Consider the following 26,959-nt stretch of genomic DNA (forward strand, 5'->3'; position numbering starts at 1 on the left):
TATATTCATGTTTATAAGTTTAATTGTAGCTACAAAAAAGTGAACATGCTGAAGTTTTATTTGCTTTTCTTTGTCTAAATCAAAATTTTACTTTAACAAAATTGTTAAATAATTAATAATGTTAATAATTTACATTACCGGTATTTTAAAAAAAGCAGTTCTTTCTTTTATAGAGATTACTATGGCCAAAAACTCTGGAATCTCTGACTTTAATTCCTTTGTTGTCCAAGAAAAACCTTGAAGGAGAAATAAACTTTTACCCTGCTTTAATCAAGAAGCTTTGCAGACTGTTGGAGCAGATGTTTGCATCTGTTGTGCTTCATGACAGTTAACAGCAGCGCAGTAAGAGACACCGCCACAGTAACCCTATGAATCATGGGAGATATAGTGACAAACAGTGGTGCTGATGACGGACAGACTCATGTCGGTTCTGCACAGACGTGTGTGATAGAAAACAGTTTCAGCCTTTGTCTCCTGCATGTAATGCAAGTCTGAGACGGCAGCTCCATGAATAAAACGTACCTGCTCCTGCCTTCAAGTCAAAAAACAAAGTCATAGTCATGATTTGGGAATGAGGGAACATGTTTACCTGTTAAATGCCCCAAAAACAGACCTTTTGACAAATTTGACAAAGAAAACATTTGCATCAACAATGTCATTTTTCAAAATGCAAACAGTTTTCTATGTTCAAAGGATTTCAAATATGTTTTTAACTTTTGTAATTATTATTTTTTTATTTGTGCTGCATAAACGTCTCCATTGATCTTCTTTTATTTATAGATGTTAATGTCTACTCCTCAAGACTGTTTGTATGGAAACAAACTTCACCAAACAAAAAGTTTAGACTGCATGACTGTCTTGCAGAAAAAAAACAACTTTTTTTGCCATTTGTCCCATATTCACACAGTGCTTTTATTGAATGTTGCCTTTTTTTTATTTTACTTTGCATGGATAAAAAAAACTTAAAAATCCTCCACATTTAGTGTTTAACAATTAAAAAGCAAATCAAAATTAAATATAGATGTGTGTCACTGAATTGTTTCCAGTAATAAAGTCACAACAGTACATTTTTCTCTTGTTTGTTCTTGTCATGACTCCTGGTCTTGTCTGCATGTTTTGTGTAATGTGTGTGTGTGCTTGAGTTTTCGCTCCTTGCAAAATTTTGCCCCCCCCCCTGCAGAGCTAATTGGTGAAGCCACTCTCCACCAATCGCCTGGCTGGGAGTAATGTTTGAAAGCTCCCAGGAATCTCTGCTTCAGGTGTGGCTGAATTCCTGAGAGGAGTTTGTCCTTCAGCCTGCCCTTTGCCTGTGAAAGCCTCTGGTTTCCCTCTCCTTGGTTTTATTCTGGCTTTAACCTTTTGTTAAATTGAACCTTGTGGTCTTTGTTTGTATTTTGAGTAGTTATTGTGTTTTAGAGAATGCATTTCTGTTAATAGTTTTCTTGCTGTAAAGCCTGAGACTTTAGCTAGGGGTTCTGATTAGCTGGTTTCAGGCCATTCCAAACACAGTTTTTTTTCCTCTTAGAGTTGAGCCAGAGCCCCCTTTGAATTGGCGCCCTGGGGGACCGCCCGTGCTGCCCGTACAGACCGCTACTGAATAGGACCCAAAGTTTGAGTTGCTATGTGCGCGCCTGATAAAATTGTTTGCCATTTATTTAATTTTACTATATTTGATCATATTTTGAAAGATTTTGACCCTTAAAAATAAAAAGAATGCTGGACTGTGTTGACAGTACAAAAATGTTGATAAAAATAAAATTGTAGAATTCTTTTCAGGGGTGGCTACTGGCACTTAATAATAATCTTAACATTGATAAAAGCCCGTTTAGAAGATCATATCGCTCTATGTCGGAGCTTTGTTTGTTTATAACGGAACTCATAACTTCTTCTACGGTTGTACTGTACTTTGTCCAGACCTATCACTATCTTACACGTCATCAGGCCAACATGCAGCCAATCAAATCATCATTAGTCGCAGGCCCCCGAACACTCATTGCAGGCCGAACAGTTTGGTACCTACACCGGTGTGCACCAGCCTTCAATTTGGCAGGTGAACACCATTTAGCCGCATGCTGGATGAAGCAAATGTATTTTTCTCCACCTAAAACTCAACCTAAAAAGCATTTCTGACACTTGAAGAATAAACTGACCGTTTATACTCAAGACATATTCTGAACAAATTAATAATTACCTTACAGGAGAAAGAAAGAAAACAAGACGATCTGTTTTATCTTCGAGAGCATTTACTCGATAAGTCACATGCGCCCCCTTCTGGTCGTTCTAGGCATAAATAACTGATCACTGAATAGTAAGAAAAGCATGAAGAAAAGCATTAATAGACAAATGGAAGGATTTACCCGTGATGTTAAAAGAAAATTTAGTCTAGTATGTCTCACATTAGCAAATCCTAAAAAAAAGTCTTAAGGTATCAATGTTAAACGTTTTAAGGCGTTCGCTATGACAAATTGTATTCATGTATGCTTTATTTGTTTACTTTAATTTGAAGTAAAAATGGTTGATTATGAATCTTTATTGATTAATACTCCCACATAATGAACTGTCTTATCATGACAAAAAAAATTGAAGCAGTTTTAATACATATAAAAGTTAGAAAATCTCACCCAAACATTTATTTTTACTTCTTACAAATCAAATAAAGATGTTTTGCCAAGCAAATTGTTACTTCCTGAACTTCAACATTACTCTCTCAAAATAAAGAGAAAAAAAGAGTGGGATTACGAGGGCCTACAGATACTGTTCTGATTTATTTTAACGACATCCTGGAAAAATGTTTTTTTTCTTTTGTTTAAATATGCAAGAGTAAACAATCAACACTCTCATATGAAATTTAAAACCGTTCACAACTTCATAGAAAATCTATTGTGGACGCCTTCTTGACTGCGAGTCTCACTCCTCGGCCAGGTGGATGCTGAAGCCTCCACAACATCTCTTTGCAGTTCTGGAGAAAGGAAGGACAAACACTCCCAGAACGACATTCCACAGGCTCTGCAGCCATCGAGTGCCGATGAGGACGTACTCAACACAGGGACCAACCATCCTGTCACAGAGGGAACCGCAAGAATTAGGAAGAAGAAAAAAGACAAGTTAGATATGAATTGAGAGCCATCAGGGATCTGTGTATCAGTGACTGTGTATTACCAGGAAGCTAAAAATATAATATATCGGGCGGCAGTGGCTCAGGCGGTTGAGCGGGTTGTCCAATGATCAAAGGGTCGGCGGTTCAATCCCCGCTCCCCCCAGCCAACTGTCGTTGTGTCCTTGGGCAAGACACTTCACCCTCCTTGCCTCCAGTGTGGCTCCACTGGTGTGAATGTGTTCAAATGTCCTGGTGATGGTCAGAGGGGCCATAGGCGCGAACTGGCAGCCACACCTCTGTCAGTCTGCCCCAGGGCAGCTGTGGCTACAACAGTAGCTTACCATCACCAAGTATGAATGAGGAGTGAATGAATAATGGACACATTGTGAGCGTCTGGAAAAGCATAGATAAATCTAATCCATTATTATTATTATAAAGAACAGATTCTAACTTACAAGACTGAAGTGCAGCCTTTTTTGTTAGGTCCTGTGTGTCTGCTGTTTTTACTTGAAAAACCCTCAAAATAACTTTTTTTCAGGAAAAAAGAATTAGAATTACGTTTAGTTTAGGAAAGGGGTAAAAACCATAGTATCAATGGGTTGCCATGGTTTCACCTGGTGTCAGTGTTACAACAACTTTCCACCATTATCAGCTAGGTCAGAGTTGTTTTGTGTTTCTAGTTTTCTATGCCTGCTATTTTTTTTTTGTTTTTGCTGGTCAGCTCTAAAAAGCGATGAATTTTCTGACAAACCCTTGCCCCCTTGTTTCATGTATCTTCAAGCTTTGGTCACATCTTATTAGTTCAATGTAGCCTTAGATGCCATCCCTGGTATACCTCCTTCTGAGGCTGGCACAATCATGTAAGAGTTGTTGACTTTGTCTGCAGTTTTTCCACCCCCCTTTTCTTAAGCCACTTAAGAAATTGCTTCCAAATGTTCGTTCTACATGACATCTTACTGCCAGATTTTTATCACAGATATGAAGCTGTTTTTAAAAGAAAAAGGTTTGATCATATCTGAAACCTCTCTCATCCATCTTTGTTCTATGCTGACAAATGACCAACGCCTGTCCTGCAGTATCAAGAACTAAAAAACCTCACCTGACATCAGACTGAAGTAACTGGTGTCTGGCTTTCTGTTTCAACTCCAACATGCTTAGCCGAACTCTTCTACAAAGATAAGCTTCTACAGGCAGAACACAGAAACCTCTGGGTTTCTAAGTTCAGGGTTCTGTTTGCAGTTTGATCTCCTGGTCAGTCTTCCCACAGTCAAACTTGAGTTAAGGTCTTATCTCAAGCTCCACCATATCTTTCACATGGTCCAGTCAAAGTCAGTGAAATCCAACCCATTGTTACCCTTGTGCTATCTTAGGCACTTTAACATTGGGAGTTGGGTCATCTAGACCCGCTAGACAGTGCGCTGAACCTTTTTTCTTCAATGATTTGTGATCTTCACTGGTGTCCATGGATTACATGAAATCTTTCCACCTTTATCCACCTTTGTCATGGTTGGGATAACACGTCAATGTAAGGGTGGGGTCATCTAAGATAGCACAAGGGTGAAGCTGTTCTTAGATGATGTGAGAATCACAAACTCACTTCCATTCATGCTCACATAATTATTTATGAGTAAACACCAAGGACGATGCTAAAAGAACAAAAATCCTCCTGTGTGGATACATATCTATACTTACCAGACGTGGAAGCAGCTGAAGATGGCGAAGAGCACTCCAGACAAAACAGACATTGGAATGGCCAAAACCACCGTAAGGATTCTGTATAGCCAAACCCTTGACACCTCAAACAGGGCATTGCTCCAGATCCAGACTCTGTCTCCACTGCGCACTGACACTGGCTCAGCTATCACATCTTCAAATGTTACCTGGAAATAAGTCAATATTAACATGTGGCTTAGAATTCAGTGGCAGAATTTGCCAAATAATGCCTCAGTTCTTTTTTTCCATTATAGATTAACCCTTGTGCTATCCTATGACCCCACCCTTACTTTGACGTGTTCTTCCTACCATGACAAAGGTGGATAAAGGTGGAAAGATTTCATGTAATCCATGGACACTAGTGAAGATCACAAATCATTGAAGAAAAAAGGTTCAGAGCACTGTCTAGTGGGTCTAGATGACCCAACTCCCAATGTTAAAGTGCCTAGGATAGCCCAAGGGTTACAAAAGCTCCAACTGTTAAACTGGGCATAACTCAGTCACCTTGAGACAGTCGTTGATTCCTCGGGGGTCTCTGGTTTTAATCAAAGGTTTGGTATCGCTGATTTCCACTAGCGTGGATGTGTGAATGTTTTCCTCTTCTTCCACAGAGGGCTGGGCCTTCCACAGCGTCTGAGTTTCCTCCTCTTTTTCGAGCTCTGGAGATTCATTGGAGTCGCTTAAATCAATCTCCACTTCCTCTGAATCCTCCTCTGCCATCTCGCTATCCATTTGAGCCTTTGCAGAAATCCTACTTTTGATAGAGCAAGCTAGAAGACTTTTTTCTCCAGCAGATTGGACAAAGCCTACTCTCTGGACCCCACCAGCTGGCAGTCCACTGCAGTTATATTGGGAACACCACAGTGCCCTGACTGGCATTTGGAGATTTAAGTGGAGATCATTTTCCTATGCTGTGAGGGGTGGAGGGTGGGTGAGTGGGAGTTTAAAAATACTGTATGCATGCTTTGTACACTATCACACTATACTGGGTCTGGGAATTAATCACAGAGACAAACACACATGCCACACATAATCAATATCACATTTTGACTTATTTCTTTCTTAAACTTTTTAAATTTGGCCTTTTTCCTTCTTTTTTTTTTTTAGAAAAAATTGATCTTTATAAGACTGAAAGGCAATACTGCCCTCGTCTGGAAAAGAACAAATAAAGGAATGTTGAGAAAAATATAAAATGAAGTGCAAACAGGATTTAGCTTAGGAGGAAAATAACAGAACAATTTGCAACTTCCTTTTTCAATGAAGCAGGTATCTTATCTCTCTGAAGAACGTTCTGTTTCTAACAGCCAACTATTTGAAGCTGAGTTTTACAACATGTTTAAGTGAAAACACATGAAGCACATCACACAGCACTTTCCTTTACATGTCATTTTAATTGTTTGAAATTGGTAAAATATAAATAATTATTAACATGAGGACAGTGTTAAAGGCTTTTTTTCTGTAGTGATGTAATAATGCTTTATTATATTTAATATGCAGAGATTTGTAATTGTCAGATGTTGCATTGCTACTTTCTCATCTCTGGCACTTCGGCTAAAAATCTTTACCCTGCATGAAGCACAGTGATAGATAGACATATTGGCTAAGAAATGTGTTCACAGAGTGCATCAAAGTTTAAAGTTCAAACTGCTAGGATTTAAATGGAAATGCAATTTTGAGCTTAATTTTCTTTATGTATGTTCCCTATATCATAAAAATGCCACAAGAACATGTTAAACACCAAAAACACAATTTATTTGTCTGTGTGAAGTGACAGTGGAGGACCTGTAGAACATGGACTTGCTAATCATGTCCTAGAATTATGCACCAAAGTCACTTTATTAAGCCTCATGGTTTACTTTAAATCTGTCTTTATTATGAAATTGTGTAATTAAATAACTGATATATAGTACAAATATGCAATTAAAGTACACATTTTTTTTTTTCTTTTTAGAGGATAGGTTTTTTTTCTTTTGCAATTCTATTTTAGCAGTAAAGTCACTTTGGTGCATAATTCCAGGCTTTAAACACTATATTCTTGTTCTACAGGTTACCACTATCACCTTACATAGACCTGTGTACTTTTACTTTATAGTTTTCTAGAAAATAGTACTTCAACTTTGCATTTTTGACCAAAAATACTGCATAAGTCAACTTTGAATTGGAATAAAGTGACTTTGGTGAATAATTCCAGGCCTTGAATACTGTATCTTTGTTCTACAGGTCACCCACTATCACCTCTTATAGCCCTGTGTACTGTATAGTTCTCCAAATAATAGTACTTAAACTTTGCATTTTTGACTGAACGTACTGTAAATTGCTAACACTCAAAGTGACTTTGGTGCATAATTCTTGGCCTTGAACACTATATCCTTGTTCTACAGGTCACCCACTATCACCTCTCATGGACTGGAATTATGCACCAAAGTCACCATATCTCTAAAATACCGGAAGAGGAAATTAGTTCCACTGTAAACAAGCCGAGCTGCCACATACATATACGTATGTAGCAGCTCGTTAATATACGAGAGGATCTTCTAAACGTGCTTTTATTACTGTTATGGTTATTATGAAGCGCCTGTTCGCTCATCATTTTATTTTTAATCCGTGTGGTCAGTGCTTTTTTTTGTGGAAGAACGGAGCCGGAAGAAGGGTTAGGAGAAGGCTAACACACATGCGCTAACAACATTTAGCCTTGATGAAAACAAAATCAATGCGGGAAATGCTGCAATCTGCATCTTGGCTGCATGTAAATATGTGGGAATAACAGCAGCCTTTATTTTGTCGGGACACGACTGGAAACACAAATCCATGTGATTGTTTGAACGGTTTCTAAGGACTGAGCGGCATTTCTGCTTTGAAAAGCTGACACACCGACTTTGGGGTGGGCTGAGCTCTGCTCGGAGACACAGTTCTACTGGGAGACATGGTTCTCCTGTGTCTGGCAGCTCACCCAGAGACAAAACACCCCCCGCCCCCCTGCCCGCAAACACAAAGCTACAAGTCCGGCTGCTGTGCTCTCACACACGGTCCTCTGGCGCAGAGCAGCCGGTCGGTCCTGTTTGCGCTCCAAAGCCTTCTCTGGAGCATCATCTATGCATGACGTTAAACCAGAGCAGTAGTGACACACGGAATCGGAATGAACCGTCTACATAAACAACGATCAGATCAACAATCGGTATAACCCACCTATCTCGATCGGAAAGATATTTGGATCCGAACGAGTCTGATCGGGGCAGAGTATTCCGAACTGCGTGTTTTCATGACGCATTTTTCTTCTGATCAGGCGTTCTTTCCGATTACTTTTGTCCATGTAAACACAGCTAATGAGTATTACATGAAGTTGGGAGGCAAAGTAAGGCAGCCAGCAAACCAGAAACCGTCCAATAATCATTACAAGGTTGAGAGCAACTTCACCGCTGCCAAAAGGTCGGTCACACACCATCCTACGTGGAGCATTAGGAGTTGTTATGATGGTAATCTGGCTGTATACGGAGTCAGAGCGATGCTTCATTTGGCTGCTCATCCATCAGGGCAAAGGTCCACGCAGCTGTTCAAAGGCCACCCAAACACAGTGAACAGCTTTCCTGAGATGAGGGGCTTTTTCACAACCACCACCTGAACAGCTCTGCTGCCCAAGAAGCCCAGAAGAAGATTTAGACTTTAGAGCAGCCTTGAAAAATATTCCCATGAGGTCCTTTAAGCATATGTGCGGGTTGTAAAGGCTGCCCAGCTGCCTGCTGGGAGCTAGGGGTATCGCTGCCCAAACAGATGTTGTTGGTAATCAGTGAAAGGCTTGTCTACAATGCAAATTCAGTGAGAGTGACTTCCACAGTTATGTTTTTCTCTTTTTTCTAAATTTTTTTTCTCTTTCTGTCACACGTGTTTCCATCTCCGGATCAAAATAGCCCAGAATTCAATGCAAGTTAAAAGTTATCTTTTTTTTGTTGCTTCTTCTATTTTTTCTACTTATTTTCCTCACAATTCTGTGTCTCAAATGTCTTGTGTCTTATACCCTCATGGTTGGGTGTACTGAGCATAACCTGAACTCTTACGTCGTTAAAATAATTCCTCCAAATACTTCTGAGTATGTCCAAAGGCATGGTTAAGGCTTCTCTCCTAAACTCTGAGAAAAATATGAGTACTAAAAAAGGAGCAGAAAATCCAACTCGTGTTTCTTCCAGCTGCAAAAATGTTCTTCTGTGTTCCAAAGAGAAAATAAAAGAACAAGCATCCTCTTCAGAGCCTTCATAGTAAAGCACAAACACAGGTTTAAACCCAGGGAGGGATATTTCCAAAGTTAGCAGTGATGAGCTGTGATTCACAATGACAGCTCAGCCGGCTCCAGACTGGCGGGAGGAGCCTGTAGCTGGTGACTCCTCCAACCCCATCTTCATGAACACATCATGAGCACACAAAGCTGCTTCCATCCTCTGACTTTAACCATTAACCAACCGGCTTCATCGTAAACTTTGCATTTTTTGTGCTCAACTTCACAGCCTCATGGAAGCACATCAATGCTCCATAAAGAGTGGCAGAGGAAAAAGGCTCAACACTGACATCTCCAGGCAGAAGAAAATATGACAGTTTCCTTTTCTTTCTTTTTTGCATTTTTCACTACAATATAAAGGACTAAACAAATGTTAATTTGCAAGATGATTATTACAGCTCTGGTTAAAAATTGTTGAAAACTTATTTTCTCAATTATAGCAATTTATTTGTTCATTAAAATGTAGTTCTTACAAGTCAGGTGTGACAAAAAATAAGGTTGTTTCTACCAGTTTCATATATTAAAACTTTTCATTCCATGCCATTCCTTTATACCAAAGGTCTGTGACCTATAACACCCATTTGGGTCAACTACTTATTGGCCAAAATCCAGCGAGAACAGCAAATTCCCACTTCGCCTTTTAGAAAAAAACACTTCATTTATGTCTTTGTGACCATTAAGCCACTATTTTATAAAAAATAGCTTTTAAATATTTATATTATTTGAATTATAACAGTGTTATACTTTCTTTGGATAACATGTTTAATTTATTTTCCTGTGACAGCAGCACAAGTTCCTTTCAAAACAAAATACACACTGTGTCAAAAAAGATCCTCCTGATGCAGCAGATTCACTTTAATTAAAAATGCAATAAAGCCAAGTCAAATATGGAATTTCCCACCATTTCCATCACATTAATTCATTTTTTAATTATCATATATAAAGATGAAATCATTGGTATGGAATCCAATAAAGATTTTAAAAAATCTATATTTAAGAACTTTACCTCTTATGGGGTGCCATTTGTAAAGTTACAAATTCAAATATAAACAGCAATAATTTTGGTGTTTTAGCCTGTTTTATAAATGTTGCCTTTTTTTTCATTCATTCATTTTCCTCTGTTTATTCCCTTTCAGGGTCACGGGGCTTCCAGAGCCTATCTTGGCCACTTGTAGGCGAAGGCAGGGGACACCCTGGACAGGTCAGCAGTCTGTCGCAGGGTAGAGTGTCCACAATCACACAACCATGCACTCTCACATTCACACCTAGGGACAATTTAGATTAACCAATTATCCTATGAAGCGTGTTTTTGGATGGTGGGAGGAACATGCACGGGGAGACCATGCAAACTCCACATAGAAAGTTCCCCCATTGATGTTCTGGTTCAGGTCCCCCCAGCCGGGACTTGAACCGGGGGCCTTCCGGAGGCAAGAGCGCTAACCACTGCACCACCGTGCAGCCTTAAATGTTACCTTTACTAACTAAATGTTTGAAAACTAAACATCTAGCTTGCCAACTAAATATTTAGATGGTAAATGTAACATTTATAAATACATGAATTAAAAGGTGAAAACATGCATTTGAAAAATAAAACCTGTTTTTTCTTCTCCTAAAACAGGCTAAATAACCAAAAATATTGCTGTTAATATTTGACTGTGTCACTTTACAAACGACACCCCATAACCCAGGGGTGGAGTAGGACAACTTTTCAGCCCAGGAGTGTAATAGACAAGACCGACCCAACAGAAATACTTCACAGTATGATTATTTAACCCTTGTGCTGTCCTAGGCACTTTAACATTGGGAGTTGGGTCATCTAGACCCACTAGACAGTGCTCTGAACCTTTTTTCTTCAATGATTTGTGATCTTCACTGGTGTCCATGGATTACATGAAATCTTTCCACCTTTATCCACCTTTGTCATGGTAGGGAGAACACGTCAGTGTAAGGGTGGGGTCATCTAAGATAGCACAAGGGTTACACAAAGGTTCAACATTTTTAACATTTGAAAAAACATAACCATACATACGTAGTAACTCCAGAATGTACAGCATAAGAAACCGCTTAGGAAGTGCACTAGTTTCTGCAACCTCATTTATTATTTTGTCACAGTCAATGGATACGAGAATTTCTTTTTCTGTTGCCATCAGCATTAAAGCCTCCAAATGCTCCTGACTGGGCGTACTACGTAGACTGTTTTTAATTAACTCTAGAATGGAGAAGCTTCTCTCACATGCAACTTGGAACAATGAAAGGGTCAACAAAAATGTCTATCCCAGCCCAATAACTGGGTAGGCATCTGTGAAGAGGTTGCTTCAGTATATGGTGAACACATACAACACAGTTTCTGAGAGCAGAACAGGTTCTGCTCTCAAGTTCCATATGGACATACTAATGCCAGGACACAAACAGCATCTTTGTGGTGTAATTTATTCAACACAATCAACTTTAAGCAGTCCTAAAAACAACTTTCGTCATGACTTTTTTTTAACTTACCTCAACAGTCAGCTGTGCCTGTCCACGCCTCCCTAATTTTTTGGTTTGTCAGTATTGTCTGCCTGGCTTTGCTCCGCAGATGCTAGAAAAAGCATGCAATTTACAATCATTCTACTTTACATTATTTACATTATACTTTTTAAATATATTGAAATTCATTTTAAAAGTCATTCCCTATGTATAAAATGCATGAATATTTATTTTTAAATGCTATTGTTTAGTTTGGTTTCTAATTGTGGTAACAGTGACAGAAACTTAATGCTAGAGATTCTAGTTACATAATTAATTAGGCTTAGAGTTATATCTCTTTTGCCATTTCCCTCCTCTGTCTGTCTTCTTGAAAACATGTCTGTGAGCTTTGCACATTTGACAGCACTTCAGTCGATGCCTGTTTTGCATTCCATTCTCCCAGTACAAACAAAAAATTTAAGTTTCATTTTACTCAGCTTTCTAATTTAATATATTTTTATTCTAATGTCTTCTGCTATTTACTGTGTGTCATTTGGGTTTGAAACATTATTAATTATTATTTTTAACTCTGCCCGCTTCTCCACTCCGCCTCGACTTCTTGGAAAGACGCGCTCTGCCGGACTCAACCAACTGTGAGCTCTTCAGAGGGGGGTTTGTGGAAAAACTGTTAACTCCAGACCTGGCGGTGCCGTTTCTTAAAAGGACAGGTCGATTCAGGTGCTACAAAGATTCATTCAAATTTTACCGTGACTGTTTTTCCTTAACACCAACCGACCAGCCCATTAATGAAGCGGCCCACCCCGACTCTCCCCGATTACCCACTCCCCCAGTGCCATACCGTCTGAACAGACACGGTTGTGCAGCAAAAGATCAGAAGATGTGCTTTACATTTATTCTATTACTGAACCACCACAAAACGTAATAAGCTCAAACAAAATAACTAACAAATTATTTGCATTTTATCTTCAAAGCCATAGACGGATTATTACTATTGAGGGTCAATAGTCAAACTGCAGGATGGCAATTCCAGGATCTTCAGCCTGGTCTGATCTGTCAGGAACCTTGAAAAGTTCTGCTGCTGGGGAAAGATGAAGGGAAAAAAAGGCACACAGGCTTGAGCTTGATTCCATTTCCCTTTGGTTCTGAAAAATGGCTTTGCTAAATGTTTAAGAATAACCAGTGTTTACAACATAATGATTTGACATCACATTTATTAATGTACCTAAAACTGTTTCCATTCTTTAACAAGTGTGGTAAAACGAAATTAAAAAGAAACGTACAAACATTGAAGTATATTTGGAGCAGGTGACCATGTGCAAAAGCAATCCTTGATGAGTATGCCAAAAAGATGAAGAGAGACCAGCTAGAAATGAGAGTCGCTCATTCCGACTGCATTGTCTGCTAGAAGTGAAGCATCCTGGGAAAAGGTGGGCTCAGACACAGCCCTGTTTTCAGCTCTCCCTATCCCCAGTCTCTTCTTGAAGAGCTTGTCTTCATTGTTCAGCTTTGTGCGGATTGCGGTTTTGATTTGACTACTGTCCACACAGAACTTGTCCGCAACATGATCTGGAAAAAATAATAATATTATTGTGAGAAAAGGGATTTTTTTTTTTTTACCATTGGCTGAAATATTTTCTTACCCATGAGGCTTTTCAGAATCTCAGGTGGCAACGAAGGTTTGTGGCTTTCCTCTCCCACAAAGCTGTTCTTACGGCCCTGAAGGCAATGTGTGGCCAGAGTGGCTCTGTCAAAAAGGATCATCAGCATTGCTGAAACGTACTTCTTGTAATCTGCAATTTCTGCAACACGTTCATAGAGATTCTTTGGCACTCGAAGATTCTCTGAGAGATACACAAAGTTATGATCTTCCTGAAACATGAAAAAAGAAAATATTCAAGAGTCAAACACAACAAAGAGGAAATCCCAGTTAAAGCAGACGCCAATTTTTATCTTAAAAGAAAGAAAAAGGCAATCTTTTCTTTTAAGTATGTTTCCTTGATCGTTACACTCACATCTGAAACATTGGAAGCTGCTCTCATCTGTGCCTCAGGCTCAGCTAGGAACGAGATCGGTTCATCAGCCGTTGGCGGAGCAACTCCTGCTTCGCCTCCTTGAAGAACGTGATCCAGAGTAACCCGGAGCTCGTGCGCAGTGTGCCTCATCTGCATCATGAGGTTGTTCATCTCTTCAGAAGGAGTCAAGCGAGGCAAAATAAAAAAAAATAAAAAAAGTTCAGCTATGTGAACGTTTATGTCTTCAGACAAGAAATGTTAAGTTCATTCATTCGTCCACGAATCTTCCAAACCCACTTAATCTCTTTTAGAGTCATGGGGATGCTGGAGCCTATCCCAGACGCCTCTAGGGAATATTGGAGTCATCGACTAATCTATGAAGCATGTTTTTGGACTGTGGGAGGAAGCCGAAGCTTCCGGGCTTTGACATGTACAGGGAGAACATGCAAACTCCACATTGAAAGGACCCAGCTGGGATTCAAACCAGGGCCTTCTGTGCGAACCACTACACCAGTGTGCAGCCCAATGCCAAGTTCAATAATCCTAAATCAGTAATAAATTAATTTTTTTAGAATGTTTTGCATTTTTTATTCATTTGCTTTCTAGCCAACTAAACACCTAATAACTATAAATCACATTAGCAACCCGGGGGAACATGTGTGTAACTCAAATATATAAAAAATGTGGTCCACTTGTTTTTTAAGGAAACATTGGCCTGGGTTCTTGAGACAAAACAATAATTTCAAAAACATTTTTTTATTTCGTTTAAAGCCTTCAGTTAAGTTGAGAGGTTTGTTTATCAGTGCAAGCCCGTCCATCTTGTTTGTTGTCTATTGATGCAGCATCTTTCCACCACTGTTGACAAACACTGGTACCCATCTCTGTCTCAGCCAGTATGTGTGGTCGAAGCCTCCTTCATACTAACAGAGCTTCAGCTCTTAAAAGGGACAATTCTGAAAGTGACTTCTTCAAAAAGGAACTTTTCAGAAAAGAAAGGGTTGGCAAAAGCAACAAAAGGTTTTAGATGTTTGAAGTTGTCATTCATTCCTTAGCAAGCTAAACTAAAAAAAACATTAAAAACAAAAACATTTTTGACTCAAATTAAGATAAGAATGAACTTTACTGTTACTCTGCACATATGATTTTTAGTAATCCAAGTTCAAGACTTTGTTTTATCTCACTACAAGCTCACATACTTAATTTACTGGGATGTTTTTTTGTTTTTGTTTAAACTGTCATTCTTTCCCTATTTTAGATATAATTTAAATTAAAACACATGAATATTCCAAAGTATCCAATAAGATTAAAAGAAAACACTAAATAAATAAATTATCAAAAATAAAACATCTGGATCAGCATGTAGGACTGGGAAACCAGGGTTCAGTTCCTAGGGACCGCGATGAGCTTCATCAAGTGCGGGTTCTTAAGCAAGACGAATTCATGGTTGTGTCAGGAAGGACAATCGGCGTAAAAATCCCTGCCAAACCAAATGCGTGAATCAGTGGAAGCTGATTTGCTGTGGCGATCCCTGACGGGATGAGCCGGTAGGTGAACGACATGAACATCTATAATAAAGCATCAGAATTGGTTTACTGATTTGGAGGTAAAATAAACAGTATTTTATACTGCTTTTATAGGAAAAAACATTAATCATGAAGGAAGGTCAGAGTTGCCTAAATACAAGATAAAACATAAGAGGAAAAATAAAACAAAAATAAATGTCAGATTAAGATAGCATTCTAAAATCTCGCCAACATAAAAATCCACTAATACTTAGATAATAACTTCTCAATCAAAATCAAAAGAAGTTTAGTTGAAGTCTCAGTCTGAATAGTGGAGTCCACACCCACCTCTGAGTTCCCTCAGCTCCTTCTCTGCCAAAAGTCTGCATCTGCGCTCATACTTCAGCTGAGCCTGAAGTTGCTCTATTTTCATTAACAGGCTGATGGTGTCTGTTCTGATGCCTGGACTGGCAGGATTTTCTTCATCAAAGTCAATACTTTCAGGCTTCAAACGACAAGAAAAAGAACAACGTGAAGTTTTCTTACATGATGATACAACACCAGTTTAATCTCATAAACTGTGTGTTTGACCTCATTCTTCAGAAGATGCAGGTGGCTGGATGCTTCCTCCTCCTCCAGGTATTTGTCCTCCATTGGGAGGCTGTGAAACTCGTGCGCATCTGAAACACTTCCGATCTTTATCATCTTCACCTGGGGTTGTGTGGGACTTGCTGTGGAGTTTCTCTTTGGTGGCATAACACCGAGGGAGAAATCTACACCAAAAAATAAAAATAAATAAATTAAGCCCAGGTTTCCGTCAGTCAAACTATTTTTTTTCAGGATCTCGGAATTATAATATTTATTTATATATAATATATTTGAAGTAAATGTGTCGTGAGTTTATGATCATTTTAAAATGTTCGCTTTAAAGCCCCCTTTTTGACTCAATATTTCGAACTCCCTACCGCCCAGCTGGCAGAGTTGAGGGCAACAACAACGCTGTTCAAATCCCATGATGTAGAGTCTAGCTGCATGATAGAATCACTTCACCTGGACGGTCAGTTTTCTTTCCAGAAAAATCTGTCAACGCGGCCACTGAGGACAAAAGGCAGTGCAGTACATGGAAATACTGCGTAGTAAAGGAAGTAGTAGTACTACCGCAGTATTACAGTACATCGGTCCTGGTGGGGTTTTAATAATTCGTAGGGAGCGACCACATAACTTTTCAGTTAAATATGTGTAAAATACTGATCTTTTATAGGTGTGATACTGAGTAAAGTTTTTGTGCGTACTAAACGGACGTTTTCTTAGAAAATGCGTGTTTTTTTTGTTTTTTTAAAAGACGTGCGGAACAAAGTTGCTGAAATATATTCCCCGAGGGAAGTATTTCTCTCCAGTACAGTTTCCTGTACGCTCACCGTCGCGCTTTAACCAATGAAAATCTCAGATATTCTTAGAGGGCGGGATATATCATGATAGGCGTGTATCTTAGCCAATCAGAACGCGTTTAAACTCCGTTTGCATTTTCCAGTTCTGCATGCAGAATACGACTTGGACACACAAGACTTTTTAAATAAGAGATTTAGAAAATCATTAACCACGTAAATGGCAGGTCCAATTAGTGTCGGGATATTTAAACCGTGTAACATGTACTATTGAAATGTAAATAGTATGCAAGGCATAGAGACACACTGAAAACAGGTTGAATAACTGAATATTTATGCTATTTTAAGAAAAAAGTACAGTTATGTATATTTGATTCCATTTTTAAAGAAGACACGCTTGATGGGGCGAATAGAATTTGCCTTGAGTAGGACACAATAAAGCACTCAAGCCACACTCCAGGCCAGGTGGTGGCGGTAATGCACCATTCTGGTGTTTAGCAACCGTCATAAAACTACACAAGAAGGAGCTCTGCATGCCGTTTACCCACATGGGTTCACTGTAGACTTGGTGCTATGAAGTTGAACAGCCATAGCAATAATTTATTTAGATAAGGCTGCTTGTAAGACGTCAGTATGTCTTCGTCATTCTTTATAAAGTCAAACGTTGCTTCCCAGTCGGCAAAAAAGGGCAAAAACACAGCAGGACTCAAACGAAAGGTACATTACTAGCAAGAATCAAGCTAGCTATGATGATCATGTCGAAAACTGATGGGACGGTTACCCGAATGACTTAAAAATGTCTCGTTTGTCTTTTGTTATAGGTTGGTGATGCCGCAGATGGGAAGAGCAAGTTACGAGCCAAGAAAGCCAGCAGCAAACACAACGAGGAGATATCTAGCGAGTCTGAAACAGAAGGGTGCGTTCATGTTCGCCTAAACTAAGAAGACTTTACAATATTCTGAAAACAATTTATATTAAAAAAAATAATACATGCATCCACTACATACAGATGCAGCCCTTTGAAAGTTATTTATAGCTTTATAATGATTCTGTTTAAAAAATTGTATTCCAGAAGATTGCATCCATTTAGGTTTAACTTAAGTCTAAATGATACAAAAAATAACTAACTCTATGTAACGTATAAATAATACTATATTGAACTCTACTAATATACCACAGTTGTTTTTTAACGCGTTTTTGCTCTGAGATTATGCAAGTCTCCAACAATAGGAGTTTTTCTTTTATTTTTTATCTTTTTTTAAGGCTGTTATTCGCACGCATTTCACAGAAACTGCTGGATATATTCATGCTGGCCACATGTAATACGTGCAACCAAGATGCACATTGCTGCGCCACCCGCGAGCATTTATGTGCGCCTAATGCTGAAGTATGTTGTTGGCTGCACATATTTATAATTCAACATAAATTTAAAGTCAGATTAGTTGTCACGCTCCTAGGTGTGTGAAATGTGTTCTTTGCGTTTGATCCATCCCCTGGAGGAGCGGTGAGCTGCAGAAACAGCAGCACTCAGGAACCATTTGGTGGTTTAATCCTAACCTTGATCCTTCCTTTGGGTCTGTGCAGCCAAGGAAAAAGTTCAGCACTGGTCGCATGTATTTGGGAAAGTACGTGCAAATAGACACTTTCTTTTTCTTTTTTTTTTAATCATTTTAGTCCCCCAGTGTCAAAAAAGAGGCAACCCAAAGAAGATGGAGGGTACGATGAGACTCCCCAAGAGAAGAAACTCAGATTGGCCAAACTTTACCTTGAACAGCTAAGGGAAGAAGGTAAAGTTGGATACACAGTAGGTCTGCACAATATACCGCAAATTTATTGTTATCGCGATATCAAGCTGTGCAATATGCATATCGCAAAAGTCATCAAAAATCACAGGAAATTGTTACCTTAAATGTCTTAAAACAATCTTATGACAGCTTGAAGCATATAACGAATCAAATAAATCCATTTATGCATTTGACCAATCGGATGGACCCTTACACGTTGTTGACCAATCACATGAGCCCTTTTATGTTAGATGTTTGCATCCTACCTCGACGAGGGTTATTTGGAGTATAAATTTGAAACTGTTACAATGAAATGGGAATGATATTTTTGGTTGTTTTGCCATTTGTTTATGTACCGCAAATTTATATCATTATCGCAATATTGATCACTCGTATCGCAAGTTTTCCTCATATCGTGCAGCCCTAATACACAGCTTTAAAATCAACAGGACACTCTGAGTAAAAAGGTTTAACACAGTTTTTCCTCCTCAGAGGAAAAAAAGGCAGAAGATGAACACTTTGAGACGGATCTGATCGCTGGAAGATTACAAGAAAAAGTGGTGAGACGTGTCTTCTGTTGAACAGGTTCCAAAAAGCTGTTAAAGTCCCATTCCAGTCATCTTGTGATCTGTTGTAAAAGAGTTCCCAGTAGTCTTTTAATTATGATTATGCAGTTTTTAGCCAAAATTAAAAAAAAAAAAAACTGTCGTTGTCAAGGACCGTTTTGAAGAGCAGCAGTAGATCATTAAAAATTCACCGCTGAGTTGTGGGCTGGACTGTTGGCGCGGGGGTAAGCCTGCTCAGACTTCCCATCATCTCTTTTACACTCTCTCCTGTTAACAGACAGCCCCTCCCAACCCGACATTAGCTGTGTAACACAAATGGCAGGCAAAGTTGAAGCTATCCAGCCGTACAGTTTGACCCAGATTCCGGCTCAGACAAGGAAAATGAAGACATGCATGGAAGTGAATGCATCACAATGCAGCTGAGCAGGGAGCTTATGGCCCGCCCACTGTAGCACCTATACCTGCTACAAGCTGTTCAAGCTGCATTATATGGTCAGCTCCTGATTCAGAACAATTTAAATAAAGAAATATTCGTAATTTTCATCTTGATTTCCTTTATCCATGTCCTCCATCATGCGAAACATTCTACAAGAACAAGTTAAAAACAGCAAAAGCACGATTTCCTTTGGAGTGGGTCTTTATTATTTATTATTTCTGCTTTTTACTATGTTTTTTTTTAACTCCTGTATTTTCTTCAAAGCTTGAACAGCAGGGAAAGCTCCAGCGGTTAATTGCCAAAGAGGTATGACTTTAATTTTTCTTCCTTTTTAAAAGTCACTTGAACCCATATACTTGAAAAATAAAACTGTAGATAATTGTATAAACTTGTTGATGATGATGTCTTTTTCAGCTCATTGCACCAGATTCTACAGAGATCCGGGTGTTAAGGGGACACAAGCTTCCCATCACTTGCCTGGTCTTAACCCCCGATGACAAGTGCATCTTTTCTGGTGCCAAAGACTGCTCCATCATCAAATGTCAGTGTACACAAAAATTAACTCTTTATCGCATTGAATTACCTTCATTTCTGACAAATGTAAGTGAATACATTTTATCCTTCTTCCTGTTAGGGGATATTGCTAGTGGCAAGAAGCTGCACACAATACCAGGTGGCAGGAAGGGGACAGAGGAACGCCACGTAGGACACACTGCTCACATTCTGTGTATGGCCTTATCATCTGACGGAAAATACCTGGTGAGGCCTCTTTTCATTTATCCTCTTTCATTTTTATGGTCGACAGCGTCATAAGAAGGACGCCATCAAGTGTAAAACATATTGTTTTTGGTTTTCTCAGGCCTCAGGAGACACGAATAAACTCATCATGATTTGGGAGGGAGAGACTTGTAAACATCTGTATAAATTTACAGGACATAAAGGCCCCGTGTCGGTATGTCTTGCATACATTGTCCTACATTTAGCTTCCGCCCCTTTAATGTGGGTCACCAGTTTGGGTGATTGGCAGCTCTTCTGTCATTTTTCAGGGTCTGTCATTCAGGAAGGGAACTCATGATTTATACAGTGCTTCTCATGATCGTTCGGTCAAGGTGTGGAACGTTGATGAGAACGCATATGTGGAAACCCTGTAAGTATCCAACTAAACCACACTATTCCTAAACCATGTTTACTACGGTTTCTATTTTTAGAGGACAAATATGATGCTATTGTTACGCCTTTCAGAGTCAACTCTATCCATACAGTGAGGCAGAAAAGTATTCAGCCACCAAGCGTGCAAGTTCACATAAAAAGATGAGAGGCCTGTAATTTTCATTAAAGATAAACCTGAACTATGGGAGACAAAACAAGAAAAACATCCAGAAAATCGCATTGTCTTATTTTTAAAGAGTTTATTTGTAAATTATGGTGGGAATTAAGTATTTGGTTAATAACTAAAGTTAAACTCAATTCTGTGTTACATACCTTTGTTGGCAATGACAGCAGTCAAAGGTTAAGTCTTCACAAGGTTTTCAGAACTGTTGCTGGTATTTTGGCTTTGGCCACTCAAGGACCTTGAAATGCTTCTTACAAAGGCCCTCCTTCCTGTGTTTGGGATTGTTGTCATACTTATGGGAAATGGTAAATGGCGTATACTAGGCCTGCACAATATACCGCAAATTTATCGTTATCGCAATATCCAGCTCTGCAATAGGCATATCGCAAAAGACGGCGAATATCGCAATAAATCGCAAACCCAAAATGTGTTAAAACAATCTTCTAGCAGCTTGAAGCATTTAACACATCAAATAAATCCCTTTATGCTTTGACCAATCAGATGGACGCCTTCCCATTGTTGACCAATCAGATGGAGGCCTATTATGTTAACCCTGGTCCTGAAGAGCCTCAACCCTGCCTGTTTTCCAGCTCTCCTTAACCAGCTTGCTGTTGATTGGCTGACTCAAGTGATTTCACATCCTGATTGACTGAACACACCTGATTTTGGTTATCATTATCGAGCAGTCTAGGGAGAATTGGAAAACAGACAGGGTTGAGGCTCTTGAGGACCATGGTTAGCCACCCTGACGTTTGTCCCCCATGTCGATGAGGGTCATTTGGAGTATAATTTTTAAACTGTTGCAATGAAATGGGAATGATGTTTTTGTTTATTTTTCTATTTGTTTATTTACCGTAAATATATCGTTATCGCAATATTGATCATTATCGCATATCGCAAGTTTTCCTCATATCGTGCAGCCCTAGCGTATACTAATATAGCGCTTCACTACCTTTTTCAAGGCCCAAAGTGCTTTACAGTCACACACACATTCACACACTGCCGAATACTGGCGCCAACCTTCCACAAGAGGCAAGGTCGGGTTCAGTGTCTTGCCTAAGGACACATCGACACATGGGTGTGCAAGGCGGGAATTGAACCTGCAATATTACGATCATGGGTCGACCGCCCTTCCGCTGCACCACGGCATAGACCCAGCCACGTTTCATGAACATTATATTATAATACATTTAAAAGCTTAAAAGAGATGAGTCTGCATGATATAGGCCCTTAAAGTGTGCTGTGTGTGTGAGAGGGAGGACAATTTTAATGACTATCAACTCTAGTTCCTAAATCCTCAAAGATTTTATACACAAGTTGGAAGGGGCACAAACGTCTAAAACATTTAGTTCAGATTTTATTTGAAGACTTTTGTGCACAAACTAGCATTTCTCTCTTGGTTTCTAACTTGTCCTATGCTGAATTTAATTGTATTGAGTTTTGTAACAGTAATTGATCTCATCCTATGTGTTTTTATCGGTTTATGTCCTATGAATTAACTTGTAAGCACCACCCGTTTCCATACCACCAGGAGTGGGACTTCATTTATTTTTTTTAAATGGACATTCTTTGAAATGAGGCATTTGAAGGTTCTTGTCTTGGCTTTTCAGGATGCTCTTTTGTTAGGACCAGGAATCTGTTTAAGTTTATGTGAACAAAATGACATTCTGGAAATGAAACCTTCCAGTTCTCTTTACATCTCAGTTCTGCTCAAGCATGAAACTCAAATTAACTGAAGAAACACTCTTGAGATGAGAATCTGGAAAAAAACAACTAATTCCTTTGCCCGAGACTTAAAAGAAAATATTGAGTCAAAGTCAAGTTGAAGACCAAATCACTGAATAAAAAAACATCATGGAGTGGGTATGTCTTAAAAACACTTTTTTACATGGCATGAATTATGCTCAATGCTGGTGTTGAGTTGGAGAAAATCCCACAGGAGTCTTAAAATCAATCAGAGAAATAGATGTTGTTTTGTTTGTTTCAATTCAATAGTTTCAGAGATTTTTTGGTTTTTTTTGTCCTTCATTTTTTAAGCTCTTTTCAACTGATCCTTTATTTGAACTGCTTTTTATCAATTCTGTGTAGTTTTGGCCATCAAGACGCCATCACAGGCCTGGACAGCTTAAGCCGTGAACGCTGTGTGACGGCAGGGGGGCGGGATGGCACCGTCAGAGTCTGGAAGATTGCAGAGGAGTCTCAGCTGGTGTTCCACGGACACGAGTGAGTCTCCTCAAAGATGACGGGGCCTTTATGTCCTGCCATCATAGGTGCATCTTTAAAAAATAGAACACTGGAAAAGCCAATGTGTGTTTATGTTATAGTAAAATAAACCTACCATTTCCCCATCCAAATAGGATTTTCCAAGATTGGTTGTCTTCAATTTACAGTAAACCCTTGTTTTTCGCGGGGGTTACGTTCCAAAAAGACCCCGTGATAGACAAAAGTAGAAACTTCTATTTTTTATGCAATTATTATACAATTAAATACTCTATTATACGTTGAAAAGAAAGAACAAACAGGCTCAAGCATTTTTTTCACAAATCAAAGTATTTTAGAAACGTTTTTTTCAACAAATAACTTCTGTACTGTACTGTCAAATAATAATTTTAATCATCGATGTGAACAGAAGGCTTCAAATCGCGGAGATTAGCCCCGCCCACCGCGACCCGAGTAATTGGATTAAACGGAAGAAAATTTAAAATGATTATGAAAAAAATACAAAGTACAGTCAGACAAATAGTGACTCAGGTGTATTTCACTGCTCTTCAGACTGAGGCCACTGCATCCTGACTCCGCTCTGCAGTGTTTTCTTCTTCTGAAGCCCGCGGTGCAGCTGTGTTTGTTTCGGGAGAAGAGCATAGTGATAGGCAGTTGTTGTCGCTCTTTTTTCTGCTTTGCAAAAAGATCCTTATACACCGACATGCCGCCATCAAGAGAATTTGCACGTACGTAATGTAAATTTGGCAAGCTGATTTACGTACATTTACATATTAAACTGCAACGTTATTGACGCACAGGTAGAGAAGAAGCGGAGTGACTTTTTAGCCAATCAGAATGCAGAACACAATGCACGATGCAAATCCGTGAAGTAGCGAAACCGTGAAAAGTAAACCGCGTTTTAGCGAGGGATCACTGTATTTAATTTGGAATCGATTTTTTTATAGTGGTATAGTTCGATTTGATTCAATTAACTTGAATCAGACAGATCATTCTGGTTGAATAACTCAATTCATCGCTTATTCATTAACCCCTAATCTGCATTTACTGCTATTAAAAAATGATTTGGATGAAACTTGTTAAACCGGGAAAACCAAAGATCTACTTTCACCTCTGCTTACAGTGACCAGATCAGTTATGAAGCTCCATTAACATGTCTTTTCTTCTCAACACCCCACTGATGTGTAACTCATTGAAGGGGTCAAAGATCAGCTGTGAGATCAAAGAACCATAATGACAAGAAATCAGAATCTCAGGAGTTTGATTAAGACGTGCGGCTACAGGCTTTAGGAGTTTCAATGGTTAGTTTTCCAACGTTCACATTAAAGTAGCTAAAAATCCTCTCTGGTTAAATGTTTTTAAAAAGTAATGCTTGAATCAGAGGAGTCCTGAAATACAAACCATGAAATGGATTCCTCTTACATATTCATACATTCGTGTCCAAGCTGGGCTTTACAGAAAGCAGAAAATCCTCCATAAATAGATTTGAGCTCCCAATTCATCGTTGTCATGTCTGGCTTTAACCCGTCTCTTCCTCAGAGGCTCGATTGACTGCATCCAACTCATCAACGAGGAGCACATGATAACAGGAGCAGACGATGGGTGAGAGTTGCTCTTTTATTTATTTTTCTTTTAACGGGGGTGTCATTTTGCTAACAGACTGTTTTATGCTCCTCAGCTCTGTGTCTCTTTGGAGCGTCAACAAGAAGAAGCCTCTCAGCACTGTGAAGCAGGCTCACGGTTGTCATGGTGACGCGGGGCTGGAGCAGCCGCACTGGGTGTCCTCTGTAGCAGCCCTTCAGAACTCAGATGCTGTTGCCTCAGGTGCCTCTGGCTGTGAGAGTCGTCTTTAATGGTTACCTGCAGGATACATTTATTAGACTCTATTAGGCCGTCAAATTAATAAACAACTCTATTGGGGGAATAGATTACATTTTTTTTTAATTGAAGATGAGATCTGAGGAGTGAGTTGGGGTAATATGTGGTGCTTTCTGCAGGTTCTCACAACTCCCAGGTGAATGTGTGGAAATGTGGGCAGCATTATCGTGGGTTAGAGCTTTTGTTCAGCGTGCCGGTGGTGAGCTTTCTCATTTGTTCTTCGTAAAATTAAGCTCTTTTTACATCCTTCTGTTATTTATTTGCTTTTTTTTTTTTCCCTTCACAGTCAGGTTTTGTCAACGATTTAAAGTTTTCCAGCTCTGGTCATTTCCTGGTGGCGGGAGTTGGACAGGAGCACAGGTAACAAACCAGAGGGCACGTTTCCATAGAAACCGCAGACTTTCTAATGACTTTTTTTTTATGTTCATACATGCAACTTCCACTAGATGGCAGGCTTTTACCATCGCAAGAAGAAAATGACATCCTTGCTCAGGCTTGACACTTTCATTAAACGTGACATGGATCAAAGGAAAAATAAACCAATTTAACTTCACTAGTTTAGATTGTAACACGTTTTTAACTTTAACCTAATACACGGTCACCGGCCTGTAAAACAGACGGAAGTGCTGCACGCGGTACAAAATAAAAGATGCTGTAATCATAAGAAACACAATTTAAAAAGATCTAAAACCAAGAAAAGGTAGAAACCACATTCAGACCAATGTCTAAGATACAAAAGCTAATTCCCACTTGTTTACCTCGTGATTTAGGTAAAAGGAAAACCTGTTTCATGTACATTAACTCACTGAAGTGATGAGGAAAATCTTTATTAAACAGTTTATTTTCATTTAGAGAACAAAATAAAAACTTACAAAATAATCAGTGTAAAATGATTTACAAGTCATTTGTTATATCAGACCCTTAAAATAAGCATGGTCCTAACAAAGTAACTCAGTTTGAAAGTTTCCTTGAGAAAATGTTTCTTTTTCATTTTTCTTGATTATATGATCTAATTTGTCTTGGTAAATATTTTTGCTGTAACTTAAAATGTGTTATTTAATTTGTACATTTTAATTAATCAATTGTTTTTTAAATAAAGCTAATTTAAAGTAAAACTTGGATTTAATGGAACCAAATAATTGTTAGAAAAGCTTTTATGAGCATTTGTGATTGCATTAGCCCACCTCCATGCATGTGTGAGGTATACATCACTTACCACGGTTATGTTGTGTTTATTTTTGCAGGTTGGGCCGATGGTGGAGGCTAAAGGAAGCCAAAAATGGAATCTTCATAATTCCTCTGAAAAGAAAACCAAGTTCAGAGGAACCCAAGACAACCCAATAATGAACAGTTTTGTATGTTCGGTTTAAAAGTTGTACCTTTTCACAATTTTTTTTTTTTAATTTCAAATCTTTAAGTTTCAGTTTGAGACATGGCTTCTTTGTACGTTTAACTTTCTAACTAAAGGAGTAAATAAATGCAGCATCTATTTCCCTTATTCAATGTCTTTTAAATGTTCACACCTAGACCGCTCTTAGGAGGAAAGAAATTCCAAATGGGTATGAATGAAATTTAGTTTTTGTTTTAATACAAAAAAGAAATGTATTTACACAAAGTCCAAGAAAGCACACAATTAAATACCAGTTGACATGAACAGAATTCTTTTATAGTTTCTAACTTCACCATTCACTGAGGTTACTCGGATGTTTCATTTATTAAGGGCTACATTTATCACAACTTTAATGTCTAAAACATTGGATATATTCACACCACTGTTGAGACAAGAATACCTTTTGTAATTTGCACTATTGCTTCACAAGCACTCATTTAATAAGACTCTTGGAGGACAAGGCTATCTGTAAACCAAGGAGATTACAGCATTTAAAATCTACACAGGCTTTCCACTTAATACATACTTTTTGACATGAAAAACCAAAGTTAACTTCCAGAGACCGAACTGCTGCTGTGGGCGTGGTCTAACCCGGCGGTCATCTCTGCAAATTGAGATGGGATGGAGGGTCCGTCAAAGCCAGTCCAGCCTCGCTGATGAAAGGATGCTCCTCTGCGTGGACCAGGGCTCCATGATTTTACAAAGAGGATGTTGTGGAGTCCACCACTTCACGGCCGTTACAGACAGCTGGTACATAGTTGGAGGCAGATCCTTTGGGGGGGGAGCAGCGATGTTAGCCAAATGAGTTTTCACTGATGAGCCATGAGAGTGTGAAGCAGACATAAAAGGTTGTGTGGGACTGTGTGTCAAAGTGAACTAATGAATAAAAACTTCCAATAATTGTTTAATT

General features: G+C 39.0%; 4 protein-coding genes across 7 annotated transcripts in view; 1 reads left to right on the plus strand and 3 right to left on the minus strand.

The window, feature by feature from the left end:
• Positions 1 to 2,225: 2,225 nt before the first annotated feature.
• On the minus strand, positions 2,226 to 5,675 carry LOC101164882 (caveolin-2). The gene is made up of 3 exons (XM_004068605.4): positions 5,315 to 5,675; positions 4,790 to 4,977; positions 2,226 to 3,058 (listed from the first exon to the last, which is right to left on the minus strand). Exons 1-3 carry the CDS (start codon positions 5,540 to 5,542, stop codon positions 2,908 to 2,910), a joined length of 567 nt encoding a protein of 188 aa, XP_004068653.2. The 5' UTR covers positions 5,543 to 5,675; the 3' UTR covers positions 2,226 to 2,907.
• A 7,061-nt stretch (positions 5,676 to 12,736) lies between these two features.
• On the minus strand, positions 12,737 to 16,402 carry LOC101165137. 3 transcript variants are annotated; one of them, XM_004068606.3, is made up of 6 exons: positions 16,108 to 16,402; positions 15,649 to 15,830; positions 15,406 to 15,562; positions 13,556 to 13,728; positions 13,184 to 13,412; positions 12,737 to 13,109 (listed from the first exon to the last, which is right to left on the minus strand). In XM_004068606.3, the coding sequence occupies exons 2-6, from the start codon at positions 15,811 to 15,813 to the stop codon at positions 12,907 to 12,909; spliced, it is 927 nt and encodes a 308-aa protein (XP_004068654.1). In that variant the 5' UTR covers positions 15,814 to 15,830; positions 16,108 to 16,402; the 3' UTR covers positions 12,737 to 12,906. The 3 variants fall into 3 exon arrangements, with proteins under 3 accessions (XP_004068654.1, XP_011473068.1, XP_011473067.1); XM_011474766.3 differs by having other exon boundaries at positions 15,649 to 15,817; positions 16,108 to 16,363; XM_011474765.3 differs by lacking the exon at positions 16,108 to 16,402 and adding an exon at positions 16,023 to 16,086.
• Positions 16,403 to 16,905: 503 nt separating this feature from the next.
• Positions 16,906 to 26,157, plus strand: rrp9 (ribosomal RNA processing 9, U3 small nucleolar RNA binding protein). 2 transcript variants are annotated; one of them, XM_011474767.3, is made up of 15 exons: positions 16,906 to 17,159; positions 17,264 to 17,358; positions 18,117 to 18,229; positions 18,719 to 18,786; positions 19,493 to 19,534; positions 19,643 to 19,769; positions 19,863 to 19,987; positions 20,088 to 20,180; positions 20,275 to 20,375; positions 22,650 to 22,784; positions 24,321 to 24,383; positions 24,460 to 24,617; positions 24,779 to 24,858; positions 24,946 to 25,019; positions 25,904 to 26,157. In XM_011474767.3, exons 1-15 carry the CDS (start codon positions 17,076 to 17,078, stop codon positions 26,001 to 26,003), a joined length of 1,458 nt encoding a protein of 485 aa, XP_011473069.1. In that variant the 5' UTR covers positions 16,906 to 17,075; the 3' UTR covers positions 26,004 to 26,157. The 2 variants fall into 2 exon arrangements, with proteins under 2 accessions (XP_011473069.1, XP_004068655.1); XM_004068607.4 differs by having other exon boundaries at positions 16,911 to 17,159; positions 24,460 to 24,605.
• The window catches only part of LOC101174659 (metabotropic glutamate receptor 2-like), a 48,057-nt gene continuing 46,568 nt past the window's right edge, over positions 25,471 to 26,959 (minus strand). Inside the window, exon 6 of the mRNA XM_004068730.4 lies at positions 25,471 to 26,820. Within this exon, the coding sequence (XP_004068778.1) occupies positions 26,747 to 26,820 (74 nt within the window). The 3' untranslated portion in view covers positions 25,471 to 26,746. The remainder of the gene's footprint in view (positions 26,821 to 26,959) is intronic.

The sequence above is a fragment of the Oryzias latipes genome, chromosome 5 (genome assembly GCF_002234675.1).
Source record: "Oryzias latipes chromosome 5, ASM223467v1".
Classification (NCBI taxonomy): Eukaryota; Metazoa; Chordata; class Actinopteri; order Beloniformes; family Adrianichthyidae; genus Oryzias; species Oryzias latipes.

Bases quoted from the DNA above. Each gene is read 5' to 3' on its own strand.
- rrp9 (XM_011474767.3), top strand. From the start codon at position 17,076: ATGTCTTCGTCATTCTTTATAAAGTCAAACGTTGCTTCCCAGTCGGCA. The intron at 18,230-18,718 runs GTAAAGTTGGAT...TTTCCTCCTCAG, and splicing joins TGAACAGCTAAGGGAAGAAG to AGGAAAAAAAGGCAGAAGAT. The intron at 20,376-22,649 runs GTAAGTATCCAA...AATTCTGTGTAG, and splicing joins AACGCATATGTGGAAACCCT to TTTTGGCCATCAAGACGCCA.
- LOC101164882 (XM_004068605.4), bottom strand. From the start codon at position 5,542: ATGGATAGCGAGATGGCAGAGGAGGATTCAGAGGAAGTGGAGATTGAT. The intron at 4,978-5,314 runs GTGACTGAGTTA...ACTTATTTCCAG, and splicing joins GAATCAACGACTGTCTCAAG to GTAACATTTGAAGATGTGAT. The intron at 3,059-4,789 runs GTAAGTATAGAT...CCTCTGTGACAG, and splicing joins TTCAGCTGCTTCCACGTCTG to GATGGTTGGTCCCTGTGTTG.
- LOC101165137 (XM_011474765.3), bottom strand. From the start codon at position 16,071: ATGGGATTTGAACAGCGTTGTTGTTGCCCTCAACTCTGCCAGCTGGGC. The intron at 13,729-15,405 runs GTGGGTGTGGAC...CTCCTTCTGAAG, and splicing joins GGAGCTGAGGGAACTCAGAG to AGATGAACAACCTCATGATG. The intron at 13,110-13,183 runs GTAAGAAAATAT...TATTTTTTCCAG, and splicing joins GATTCTGAAAAGCCTCATGG to ATCATGTTGCGGACAAGTTC.